The 14,278-nt window shown below is 42.9% G+C and overlaps 1 protein-coding gene across 1 annotated transcript in view; it reads left to right on the top strand.

The window, feature by feature from the left end:
- rims4 (regulating synaptic membrane exocytosis 4) overlaps positions 1-14,278 on the top strand; it is a 109,355-nt gene that overhangs the window by 83,159 nt on the left and 11,918 nt on the right. The window contains exon 3 of the mRNA XM_078554831.1: positions 7,939-8,051. Within this exon, the coding sequence (XP_078410957.1) occupies positions 7,939-8,051 (113 nt within the window). The remainder of the gene's footprint in view (positions 1-7,938; positions 8,052-14,278) is intronic.

The raw sequence follows: 14,278 nt of genomic DNA, 5'->3' as shown, positions 1-14,278 counted from the left end.
GCTGAAATGATTGACCTAGCAAATGATTCCTTTGTGCTAGGTATGACTCCAGGCAGTGGAGAGTTTTCCCCCTGATTCCCATTGACTGCAGTTTTGCTAGGGCTCCTTGATGCCACACTTGGTCAAATGCGGCCTTGATGTCAAGGGCAGTCACTTTCACCTCACCCCTGGAGTTCAGCTCTTTTGTCCACATTTGAACCAAGGATGTAATGAGGTCAGGAGCTGAGTGGCCCTGGCGGAACCCAAACTGGGCGTCAATGAGCAGGTTATTGCTAAGCAAGTGCCGCTTGATAGCACTGTTGATGGCCTCTTCCATTACTTTACTGATGATCGAGAGTAGACTGATGAGCTGGTAATTGGCTGTGTTGGATTTGTCCTGCTTTTAGTATATAGAACATTCTTGGGCTATTTTCCAAATTGCCGGGTAGATGCCAACGTTGTAGTTGTACTGGAACAGCTTGGCTAGGGTTGTGGCAAGTTCTGGAGCACAAGTTTTCAGTACCATTGCTGTAATATTGTCAGGGCCCATAGCCTTTGCAGTATCCAGTGCCTTCAGCCATTTTTTGATGTCATGTGGAGTGAATCGAATTGGCTGAAGACTGGCATCTGTGATGCTGGGGACCTCTGGAGGAGGCCGAGATGGATCATCCACCCGGCACTTCTGGCTGTAGATTGTTGTGAATGCTTCAGCCTTATCTTTTGCACTGATGTGCTCGGCTCCTCCATCATTGAGGATGGGGATATTTGTGGAACCTCCTCCACCAGTGAGTTGTTAAATTGTCCACCGCCATTCACGACTGGATGTGGCAGGACTGCAGAGCTTAGATCTGATCCACTGGTTGTGAAATCGCTTGGCTCTATCACTTGCTGCTCTATCATTTGCTGCTTATGCTGTTTGGCACGCAAGTAGTCCTGTGTTATAGCTTCACCAGGTTGACACCTCATTTTTATGCTGCTCCTGGCATGCCCTCCTGCACTTTTCATTGAACCAGGGTTGATCCCCTGGCTTGGTGTTAATGCTAGATCTGCCTTGGTGGTAATGTTAGATCTGTTCAAAATCTATCCCACTTAGCACGGTGGTAGTGCCACACAACATGATGGAGTGAATGCTGAATGTGAAGACGGGACTTTATCTCCACAAAGATTGTGTGGTGGTCACTCCTACCGGTGCTGTCATGGATAGATGCACCTGTAGCAGGCAGGCTGGTAAGGATGAGATCAAGTATGTTTTTCCCTCTCGATTGTCAGTCAGACTCTCCGTGTGACACGTTTTGTGTACTAGAAGCTACAAACATTAATACACAGACCCTGTTCTTTGCAGACAGAAAGAACATGTACACATATTGCACCTGTTTCAGCTAAACAAAATAAGTGACAGCCATTCTGTTGGACCTGTGGATCTTCATCACATGCTTATTGTGAATGGTGGCTGAGTTGGTACTATTGATAGAGTTGACCAGCAGACATTCCTCAGGTGGAAACTCTTAGTTTATTTACCAAGGTACTCAGCAGCAACTACACGTGTGCTTTCACTTCAAACTCTATCTCTACACTACTGACTACTAACTACTGAGGTAGCCCACACTATTCTCCTATTGGATACCAAGAGCATGTGACCTTCCTTAATAGCATTTTTCTTAAAGGTATATTACACACTAAACACACCATAATTACCACATCCCTCCCCTTTTACTCTGAAATACATTTTATATTTACAAGTACAATTTTATCAAGATAGCAAAATATTTACACGGGTAAGTAATTTACAAATTCAGTCTTTCTGGGGAATTTCCTTATGCGTGTGGAGTGTCTCACCTCTACAACTTCAGATGACTTATCAGGAACCTCCTTTTCTGGAGTTGCCTGAACATCAGCTGCTTCAGTGGGCACCTGCAGTTCTGTATCCTCAACTCTCACAGGAACATCAGACATGTCTGTACTGGATTAAGTTCTCTCAACAAGAAATGCTGATCCGGTTGTGAACACTGGTGAAATCAGTTCATGGTGATTTGTTTCCCTCTTCCTTAGATGATCCACATGTCTCCGTATGACTCGGTCTTCCATCTCCATGTGGTAAGATAGAGGTCCAGTCACCGCACTTATTTCACCCAGTAACCACTTTGGTCCTTCTTCAAAGTTCTTCACACATACCGTCTCTCCCACGGTAAATTTCCTCTCACGACTATGCCAGTCGTGTCTAGTTTTCTGACTTCCCTGACTCCTTTCCACCTTCCCCTCTAAATTCGGCATTATTAAACTCAATCTCGTCCTGAGACAGTGTTTCATCAGTAACTCCATAGGTGTTGTTGTGTGAGGGGTGGTCCTATAATGGAAAAGAAAGCGTGCTAGCTTGGTTGCTAAGGAATCTCCACTTAACTTCTTCATGCCAGCCTTGAACTGCCCTTTTGGCCAGTCCGTTTGAGAAAGGGTGGGTACGGTGAAGCTTTTACATGAGGGATACCATTGAGGCTGATAAACCGCTGAAACTCAGTAAATGCCGTGCTGTTATCAGAAACATCTACTTCTGGTAACTCCTCAGTTGTACCAGAAGACGTTAGTGACTTCACCTCATATATGTCCATCCATTTTGAGTGAGCATCAACAATGAGCAGAAACATTGTTCCCATGAAAGGTCCCACATAGTCAATGTGTAACCGCACCCATGGTCTTCCTGGCCACTCCCAAGGGTGTAACTGGGCTGTTGAAGGTAACTTTTGCAGTTGCTGACATTGCACACAATTCTTCACTAAACTCTCTATTTCGCCATCCATCCCAGGCCACAAAAGTAGCTGTGAGCTATGGTCTTCATTCGGGATATTCCTGGATGGGCACTGTGTAGTTCAACTAAAAGTGGCTCCCTTCCCTTTGGAGGAACTATCACTCGTGCTCCCCACAATAAGATACCATCTTGGCCGGTTATTTTGTGTCTTCTGTTGAAGTACGGTTTCATTTCAACAGATACAGGCTCTTGTGGCCAACCATGAAGCACTTGTTCTTGTACTTGAGATATGACTGGGTCCCTACTGGTCCAGTCTCTGATCTGTTGAGCACATACCGGTGATGAATCTAAGAGATTTAACAATAAAACAAGTTCCTGTGGGAGTGGGACTTGCTCATCATTTTCTTGTAAAGGTAAACAACTAAGTGCATCGGCATTTGCGATTTGACCGCTGGCCTATGTATACTCATATGCTGCCAGGATTAAAGTCTTATTTGTGTTTCTGTGTTTTCATTCTATGTGCCTTCTTCTTTCTAGCACTGACTTTAATCTCGCCCTTCTCTTCGGCTTCAATATTGGCCAGACTACAGCAAGTCCGACTTGAGTGAACTCAGTGGCTGAGTCTTCCATTAATTTCACCATCTGTCTGCTTCCTAGAAAATTCTGTGACTCTTGCCTCCAAAGCCTCTTTGGCTTCATTTAGCTGATTCTTCAGCTCTTCCGTCTCTTTTGTGTGTTTGTTTGCTGCCTCCTGGAAAATTGAACATTGTTGTGTCTTCTCTGCCAACTCATCCTTCAGTTTATTCAGAGAAGTGCTGAATTCTTTCTGTTTCTTTTCATACTTTTCCAGAGGTACAAACCTTGACCCGGGGAATCTTGTGTTGTGTGAAGGTCTTTCGGCAGGTTTTCTTTTTCCTTTCAGAGGTTGCTCACCTCGTCTCGAACTCTGCCCTTAAACAGGGCCTCTTCGAGTTCCTTCTGCTGTTCTTCCACATTTTGGCTCAATGCAGCCTACATTTCTACAGGTTGTTGAATCTTTACACACTCCTTTTCCAAAGCAGGAACACTTCCTGTTTCCTTTTGGAGTCTCAGTAGCCACCCAAGGTTGATTTCCCTTAGCCATTTTTGCCCTAACAGGCTTGGTCCTCTGCCTCTCAATACCAACACTGGTAGTTTTACCAATTGCCTTCCATAATGGACAGTTACTCTACTTATGCTTTTGACTTGGATGTCTTCACTTGTGTATGTTTTTAATTGGGCAGTTGTTTCTTCTAGATTTAATTGACGTTCACTGATATTTAAATGTCTGAAGGTATGTTCTCCAATTACTGTAGTGGAAGCTCCTGTGTCCACTTCCATTCCAATCGGTCAACCATTCACTTTCGCTGTTACATAGATTGATTCTGTTTTTCCAACCTTCAGATTAAGGAAAATCTGAATTTGTTGCTTCAGGCTCTTCTGCATTGTAGATCTCACTGAGTTTTTTCTCTTGTTTAACAGTCTGCCTGACTCTTTCCTTGCACCATCTCATTATATGTCCATTTCTATGACAATAAAAATATTCTATTTTTTTTGAAGTGCCAATCGTTAAAAAATTGTTTGTTTCCACCTCAATTGAACTTACTCCTTGGTTTTCTGCTGTCATTTTTTTCTCATTTTCCAGCCAGCGGGGGTTGTTTCCCGCTTCTCAGCAGAGTCTTGCATTTTCGCGCCCTTTTTGGCTGGGGTTTCCCATCCGATGTGGAGGACGGCACCATTTTGCCTGCCCTGTGTGGCTTTTGAATCTCTTACTGCGCTTTCCATGGCCAGCGCTATCTCTAGCGCCTTTTCGAAATCCAAACTCGCTACGGACAATAATCTCTCCTGAATCATGTTCTCATTCACACCGCACACTAAATGGTCTCTGAGCATGTCGTGTACAGATGTAACAAACTCACAATGTTCCGTTGACTGCTTCAAACTTGCCACATAGCAACAACTGTCTCCCCTGGGGCTCTATTTCTTGAGTTAAACTTGAACCGTTGCATTGTTACTGAGGGCTTTGGTTGATAATGACCTTTCACGAGGTCCACCAATTCATCAAAATTTTTCGAATCTGGGGCACAGGGTGCGGTCAAACTGCGAATTAAGCCATAGTCTTTATTCCGACATGTACTTGAGAAGTTTGCCCGCCTCTTCTCTTCCCCTGATATCTCGTTCGTTTGGAAAAAGAACGTGAGACATTCAATGTACTGAGACCAATCGTCTGCTGCTTGATTGAGAGGATCAATTATTCCGAACTGCGGCATTCTGAGAGGGAATTACTTCTTCAATTCGAATGGAACCTCTACTTACAATTACTGTGCGAGGTACAGTGCCGATTTCATTTTTCTTGATTTATCTTGTTTTATCCTCGTCGCCAGTTTATTGGATCCTGTGGATCCTCGTCACCAGTTTGTTGTGAGAAGTGGCTGAGTTGGTATTATTGAAAGAGTTGATCAGCAGACACTTCTTAGGTGGAACCTTTTAGTTCATTTGCAAAGGTACTCAGCAGCAACTAAACATGTGATTTCACTTCAAACTCTATCTCTACACTACTGACTACTAACTGCTGAGGTAGGCCATGCTACTCTCCTAATGGATACCAAGAGCATGTGATCTTTCTTAATATCATTCTTCTTAAAGGTATATTACACATTAGATAAAACCATAATTGCCACACATTTGCTAACTCATTCCCTAGGGCATTGCCTTGATCAATCAGGGTCAAGCTGCCTGGTTTAAATTTCAAACAATGCTTGGCAGTTAACCGTCAGTCACAATCACTGGTGCATTCTCCATGGCAACGTCTCTGCAATCAGAGTCCACTTGCCAACCAATCAGCACTCTCTTCGCACACAGTGTAAATAGTTGGTATCATTGCAAAGTGTCCTGATGAGTGCAAGACGAAAAGCTCCGATGTGTCTCTTTTTTCAGTGATACCCATGTTCTGTACTACCAAATGACTATTTATATATCTACTCCTTGAGTGAAATTGCCGTACCATCTGCGCACCAGTAACAACAGTACTTTGACAGGAAAATTTGGGCCAATGTTGCTCTGTAGAAGTTTAATAACAGAGTTCCAGTCGCTTCCAAACCATAAAATTCAAAGCAACCAAGTTATGCCATTCCTGCTGAGTGTAGATTCAGGCAAAGGCACTTCTTTGCTATTCTTGATTCTGACAGATCTATCACAGTTTTCATGTTTAGATGACTGACACTATTCAATATTGGTGATCTTAGAATTACATCTCAGAACTAAGAACAATAGTTATCTTTTATAAATACACGTTGTCAAAATGTATGTGACAGCGCTAAAGCAATGTATAAAAGACAAGTAAGGCCTTCAAATTTGAGCTGCTTTCTTTGGTTTTTTTTCTTAGCTAATAGTAATAGCTCTCACCAGCTGAAAGTGTCATCTTTCCATTCAACAATCAAATTGTAGTTTGTATTACTGTTTATCCAGGACTGCATATAATGATATATTTATCAGGAGCAACTTAATTATCTTGTCTTGTGTCTGTGAAAGAGAGAGACAGAAGGAGAGAAAGAGCAAGAGATAAGTGGAGCTAGACAAGTAAAGGGATAAGCGTATGTTAAAAGCCTGCAAGAGTCAAAAAACTGATTCACTCAGTTTGTTTATCCATTTCTCCATCTGATTGTATTTCAACTAGTGCATTAAAATGGGAACCAGTGGGAAATGGATCTGCTGTAGTCACTAACCCCCATTTCTTCTACCCTTTTCCACTAATTGTGGAATTGCTCTTACAGTTTTAGCAGAAGGAGGCACTGTGGGTAACTAATAGTTAAAAACATCAGCAACTTTTAAAAAAACTGTTTTTTAAACTAACTCAGGAAACTGAGTGCATTTGTAGCGCCCTTTTGCTGCCTGTCACCCTCACTCAATATAGACTAGGGATGTGAACAGGTGGTGATCTTTTGGTATACATGACTTATGACTGCACTTTCTGGTGTTGTTACTCAAAGAAACTTCTTCACAATCAATCTAGACTGTAAAATTCAACCAAAATGATAAATGCGACACAGCTATGGCTCAGTCCCAGTTTGAAATTGGTTTTATAATATTGCTGAGCAAACATTTCAAATCCCAGATTGAATAAAATTAATGCAGCCTGCCCCTAATAATTGGGTTGCTGCTTAACTCTGGGCCATAGTGGATGATACAACAACAACTTGTATTTATAGAGCACCTTTAATGTAGTAAAATGTCCTAAGGTGCTTCACAGGAGGCTTATCAAAAAATGGCGTTGAGTTACACAAGGGGATATTAAGAAAAGAGGCCAAAAGCTTGGTCAAAGAGGTAGGTTTTAAGGAATGTCTCAAAAGCAAGAGAGTGGTGGAGAGGCTTAGGTCTTCAGGTCATCCACAGAGGGTGTCTGCTTACATACCTGAACTAATGGACAATTTTCAGCCTTGCAGAGAGCCAAAACAAATGTGCTCCGACTTCCTCTTCAGAGAGTTGTTCCATGCCACCCTAGCATTCCATACTGAGGAACAACTTCAGCAACAAATGGACTGTTTCATGCCTGTAAAGAGTTTGGTTTGACCATTAGCAGCAGAAAGATGAATGTCATGGTCCAGTATGTTGCCATCTATCAGCACTGATGCTGGAGGTGGTTGATAGTTTCACATATCTCGCCTCCACAATCACCAACAATCTGTCACTTGATGCTGAAATCAACATGCACTGCAAAAGTTGCAGCTGTTATGTCCAAGCTGAGAATGAAAGGGTAAAACAACAAGGAACTGGCTGAGAACAATAAAATGCAGGTCTACCAAGCCTGCATCCGCAGTTCAATCCTCATCATTAGTTAGACAGACAAACAATCTTTAGATAGGATGCGGACAAGATGCCTGGATGGTGAGCAAGTTAGCATCTGGTGTTTTGTAAGAATGACATTATTTGTGGGGGCCCTTGTTCATCATAACTGTTATCAGGGTAGAATGAACTATCTAGGATTGTGTATCTGACTAGAGCCCCACAAAGATCTTGAGCTTTCCTTAACAATAGTGGGGTGCCATGACCAGAAGGATTGATGAAGATTATGCTTCTATCCATTATGTCTACTGCTTAATGACATTGTTTGAATCTGGACTTGGTAGAAAACAATAAAAGGATTAGGTTGCAACCAGATTTGACTTGTCTTGCAAATAACTGGACTGTTCTTCTCTCTTCAGCTTGAACTACAGTGGAGTTTGCCAGGCGTCTGATGGGCTGTTCAGGGATTTCCTGGATGGAATGGGTCCCGCACAGTTTGTAGGCCGTCAAACTTTGGCCACACCATCGATGGGTAAGACACTCTTGGTACCTCAACTAGAGCTTCAGCATTGACCCTGTGCACATTTGTGGGCCGCATGAGAGAGATATTGAGAGAATACGGTCTGTCTGATGCACAAGAAGAGCTGGAAGAGACACTAAACCTGCTGGACCTGGCAGCTCACTCCTCCTCTTCGCTTCCGCATCCTGGGAATTCCATCCGCAACTTTTCAACTCAAACCAGGATTCCATCTTCACCTCGGGGTCCTGGTTTAAATATGATTTTCCAACCCCGCCCCTCCCCACACACACACACACACACACACACACACATTAAGTATCCCTTCTACTATAAGAGTGGCAGCAGGAGGGTATGGCACATATTCCCTGATTTTAAAGTTTGAAACCTCCGCGATCCTCTACCACACAGAATGGGGGATTAGTATCATGGCCAATGTGTTTGAGAGTGTGAAAGAGAGAGTGAATGACAGAGTGAGAGAAATCGGTAAGAGTTAGAGAGTGAGACAGAGACAGACCATTAAATATTGGTAAGACACAAAGTGAGGAAAAGAGATAAAGAATGAGTTTCAGCTCCTATCATTCTGTGTCATGTCTCAGAAATGTTCCGAAACCCCTCCCATACAGAAAAGACTTGCATTTCTTTAGCACCTTTCATATCCACGAGATGCCCCAAAGTTCTCAACAGCCAATACATTACTTTTGAGATGTTGCATTGTAAAAAAATCACAGCTGTCAAATGTGCATAGCAAGATCCCAGTAACTATGAGATAATAATTGCTTTAATATATTTATGTTGTAGAGAATCACAGCCTCTTGTGCATCTTGCGGGAAATACTGTAGCAGCCCTTGTGTATATTATAGTGATATAGCAGCCTCTGTGTATATTATAGTGATATAGCAGCCTCTGTGTATATTATAGTGATATAGCAGCCTCTGTGTATATTATAGTGATATAGCAGCCTCTGGGTATATTATAGTGATATAGCAGCCTCTGTGTATATTATAGTGATATAGCAGCCTCTGTGTATATTATAGAGAATAACAGCCATTTTGGTTGAAAATACACTGTTGATTTGGGTGGTAAAGTTGTTAATGTGTTTGTTGACATTCTTTTCTCAGCTATTTAAACAATGTTATTAACTGTGATGTGGAGACATGGTTCTCTTTAAATCCATTCTGCCCTTGGAATCCTTCTGGATCTTGCTCCACCTCTGATCTGGTTTTGATGACATATTCTTATAAAAGAAATTAAAATGTGAAATATCTTCTTTATTCACAGCTGGTTTCATTCCTTTTTCTGTAATGATTATTTTATTCCACCCCTAACTCCTGACTTTTTCCTGCCTTATTTTTTAATTGCTTCATCGCTATTGAGTTAAACCAACCTTTAAAACCTTCCACGCCATTCCTAGTTCTTTAATAGAGATGAATTTTTTAACTAAACTGCATTAAGTCTCAGTAAAACCCCTGGGGATGTGTAATTTACATATTCAAGAATGTTCTGTTGTGGTTATTGCTGCCTCAAGGTGATGTCACCTTCAAACTTGAGTTTGCAACATTAACAGGAAGGTGAAGAGAAGCTCATTCATCGAGGCTGCCCAACATTTCATGATGGCTGGAGCATTGACACTTCCACCTAATCATTCAGTTGTCAGCTGAAGCTCAGTTGGGAGCACGCTTGCCTCTGTATCGGGGGATGTAGGGTCTAGGAACTGAGCACAAATGTCAAGGCTGATGCTCCAGTGCAGCACTGAGGGAGTGCTGCACTGTCGGAGGTGCCGTTCTTCACACGAGAGTTAAACTGAGGTCGTAGTCTACCCTCTCAGATGGATGTAAAAGGTTCCAAGGCACTATTTTGAAAATGAGCAGGGGAGATCTCCCCAGTGTCCTGGCAAATATTTATCCCTCAATCAACATCACAAAAGCAGATGATCTGGTCATGATCACATTGCTGTTTGTGGGAGCTTGCTGTGTGCAAATTGGCTGCTGTGTTTCCTACATCACAACAGTGACTACACTTCAACGGTGTTTCATTCACTGTAAAGCACTTTGGGACATCTTGTGGTCATGAAAGGCGCTATAGAAATGTAAGATTTTCTTTTTCCTTCCCCCTCCTATATATAGATAAAGGAAAAAACAGAGAAAATCTCAAGGCCAATAAGGGAAGAAACACTTGGAAAATTATTTTCCAACCTCCACAGTTGATCAAAACTAGGAGATCCCAGGGAGCAAGTGATACCTGTAAAACTCCTGCCTCTATATCTCTGAGCCAGTCAGGAGCTGGTTCAGCTCCGTTTTGAAAGCAGAGACCAACACTCAGCTCAAGAGCTGGAAACACTTTCCAGAAGCTCACTACTCTCCGGGAAAAGAGGAGCTGTCGATCATTTAACCTATCCCTACTCTAACACCTATTCCGTCCCAATCCATTAAACCAGAAAATTCTCTTAATAAGGATACGATACAGCCATTTAATTCTTTCATAAGGTCAGTGTCAGGTCACATCATTGTCTAAGCCACTCTAAACTAAATAGATCAATAATCCTTGAGGCTTTGAGTAGCTGAGATTCCTTATAAAATCTCTGTATAGGCTTGATATTCAGTACTGTAGTGGACTCCAGTTACCTGCAGGTTTGTCCTTCATGTCCCTGAGTCCAGCATCAATTCTGCCTTTCTACCATGTGGGGTCAGTGTAACACCATGTACTGAACCCCGAATCAAAACTATTCGGCAACGTTACTGAATTACACATGGCAGTTAACTTGGAAAAGAGCTGTTTTCACCAGCAGTCACTGTTGGTGCTTATTTTCCACTTGAGCAGCATCCTAATTCCGCATATCTGCCTGGCTCTAATATCTCTATATTCCCCTTTGCTTCAAACTATCTAACCAATAAAGCTGAAATGTTTCTTTTGGACAATTGAGAATAATTGAGTGCCTGCAAACAATTCCTCACAAAACAAAGTCATAGCCCCCTATTGCATTCTCAGGCCAACCAGCTGACACTTGTTTATCTGATTCCCAGGTTTCAATTAATATACTATAATCACTTTATGAGAAAGTTGTCAGTCTCATAATAACAGATGGCCAGCAGTATGTGATTGAATCTCAGAAGTCAGGCAGTATTAATAACATGATCCAACGTCAGTCCCATGGATCATGATGTGATTTGGGTCTTTAACGAAGTCACAGTTTTCATGCTCACGCAATTCTACATCCAAAAATACACTGAGCGTGTGTGACTGAAAAGCAAAAGAAAAGTTAATTTTCTAAGTTACCCTGTGTGGCAGCTGTGGCTCAGTAGGTAGCACTGTAACCTCTGAGTCAGAAGGTCAAATCCCTGTCTAGAGGCTTGATCCTCAGAATCTAGGCTGACGCACCCAGTAAGGTATCAAGGAAATGTTGCATGGTTGGAAGTGTCACCTTTTGGGTGAAACTTTAAACCAAGGACCCAACGGCACTCTCAAAATTTTTAAAAACTCTTTCATGGGATGTGGGCATCGCTGGCTAGGTCAGCAATTATTGCCCATCCCTAATTGCCCTTGAGAAGGTGGTAGTTTGCTGCCTTCTTGAACTGGTACACCCACAGTGCTGTTCGGAAGCAAGTCCTACAATTTTGACCCAGTGACAGTGGAGGAACGGTGATATATTTCCAAGTCCGGGTGGTGAGTAGCCTGGAGGGGAACTTCCAGGTGCTGGTGTTCCCATGTGTCCACTGCCCTTCTCCTTCTAGGTGATAAGTTCATGGGTTTGGAAGGTGCTGCCAAAGGAGTCTTGGTGAGTTGCTGCAGTGCATCTTGTAGATAGTTCACACTGCTGTTACTGTACATTGGTGGTGGAGGGAGGGAGTGTTTGTGGATGGGGTGCTAATCACGCGGCTGCTTTGTCCTGGGCGGTGTCGAGCTTTTTGAGTGTTGTTGGAGCTGCACTCACCCAGGCAAGTGGGAAGTATTCCATCACACTCCTGACTTGTGCCTTGTAGATAGCGGACAGGCTTTGGGGAGTCAGGTGGTGAGTTTCTCGCCACAGAATTCCCAGCCTCTGACCTGCTCTTGTAGCCACAGTGTTTATATGGCTGGTCCAGTTCAGTTTCTGGTCAATGATAACCCCTGGATGTTGATTGTGGGGGAATTCAGCAATGGCAATGCCATTTGAATGTCAAGGGGCGGTAGTTCGATTCTCCCTTGGTGAAGACAGTCATTGCCACACACTTGGGTGGCATGAATATTACTTGCCACTTATCATCCCAAAGCGTAATGTTGTCCAGCTCTTGCTGCATTTGGACATGGACTGCTTCAGTATCTGAGGAGTTGCAAATGGTGCTGAACATTGTGCAATCATCAGCGAACATCCCCACTTCTTACTTTATGATGAAAGAAGATCATTTTTGAAGCAGCTGAAGATGGTTGGGCTGAGGACACTACCCTGAGGAACTCCTGCAGTGATGTTGGGTCTAATGTGTTTGGCCTCCAGCAACCACAGCCATCTTCCTTTGTGCTAGGTATGACTCCAACCACTAGAAAGTTTTCCCTCTGATTCCCATTGACTCCTGTGTTGCTAGGGCTCCTTGATGCCACATTGTCAGGCAGATGCCAGTGTTGTAGCTGTACTGGAACAGCTTGACTAGGAGCGTGTGGCTAGTTCTGGAGCACAAGTCTTCAGTACTATTCCCAGGATGCTGTCAGGGCCCATAGTCTTTGCAGTATCCAGTGTTTTCAGCTGTTTCTTGATACCACGTGGAGTGATTTGAATTGGCTGAAGACTGGCATCTTTGATGCTGGGGACCTCAGGAGGAGGCCGAGATGGATCATCCATTTGGCAATTCTGGCTGAAAGGTGTTGCAAATGCTACAAACTTGTCTTTTACACTAGTGTGTTGGACTCTCCCATCATTGAGGATGGGGATATTTGCAAAGCCTCCTCCTCCTGTTAGTTGTTTAATTGACCACCACCATTCATGACAGGATATGGCAGAACTGCACGGGACTTAAGAGATCCCATGACATTATTGGAAGAAAAGTAGGGGAATTTTTGCCATTATTTATCCCTCAACCATTGTTATTTGTGGAGCTTGTTGTACCCAAATTGACCACTGCATTTCCTACATTACAACAGTGACAACAATTCAAAAATGCTTAATTGTCTGTGCAGCACTTTGGGACATCCTGAGGTTATGAAATGCAAAAGGAAACAGAGGGCAGAACTTTCCCCTCGTCGGGTGTGGGCACATGCTTGACCCGAACGGGAGTAAAATAGTGTGCGATGACATTGGGCGGGCGTCCCGATGTCATCACGCCCTCTCACGATATTTCGCTCGTGGGTGCGTGCGAGAGGCAGCAGCGTGCCCTCCGACAATTAAGAGGCCTATTAAGGTCCTTAATCAATGAACTAAATGGAATTTTCGCTCCCCGTCCAGCCGCTTGTTTGACGGGCAGACGAATAGGCCAAGCGGTCATTGCATTTTTTGCGAAACTTCATCCACGGGCGGGATGAGGTTTTGACCAATGATTAAAATAAAGACTTTTAAAACTCATTTTTAACATGTCCTTGCTCGAGGAGAGTTCTGGAAAGGGGATACGTAGGCTTACAAAGCAAAAGGGTATGGCAGCCTTGCAGGGCAGCTATTTAGGTAATGATACCCAGAGTGTGACAGGAAGGGACAGAGTGTACAATAAAAAAGCAGCAAATAGGGTCAAAGGGGGAAAAAAATGGTAAAAAGGCAAAATTAATGGCTCTCTACTTAAATGCATGTAGTATTTGGAACAAAATAAACAAATTAACGGCACAAATAGAGGCTAATGGGTATGATCTTATAGTCATTATGGAAACATGGTTACAAAGAGATCAAAGCTGGGAACTAAATATTCAGGGATATGTGACTTTTCAAAAGGACAGGCAGGAAGGAAAGGGTGGTGGGGTAGCTTTGTTACTGCAAGATGAAATAAGTACGATATCAAGAAATGTTCTTGGATTGGAAGGTGTAGAATGGATGTAGGGTGGAGGTAAGAAATAAGAAGGGGAAGAAGACACTGGTGGGAGTAGTCTATAGGCCCCCTGAAACAGCTATGCTGTAAGACAGAGAATAAATCAGGAGATAATGAGGACATGTAAAAAAGGCAGTATATTTATCATGGGTGACTTTAATCTCCATGTAGATTGGGAAAATCAAATTGGCAGAGATAGACACAAGCAAGAATGCATAGAGTATTCGAGACAGTTTTTTTAGAACAATATGTTGTGAACCC

Source organism: Cetorhinus maximus, chromosome 13 (genome assembly GCF_964194155.1).
Source record: "Cetorhinus maximus chromosome 13, sCetMax3.hap1.1, whole genome shotgun sequence".
Lineage (NCBI taxonomy): Eukaryota > Metazoa > Chordata > Chondrichthyes > Lamniformes > Cetorhinidae > Cetorhinus > Cetorhinus maximus.
This window is presented reverse-complemented; position numbering and strand designations above follow the sequence as displayed.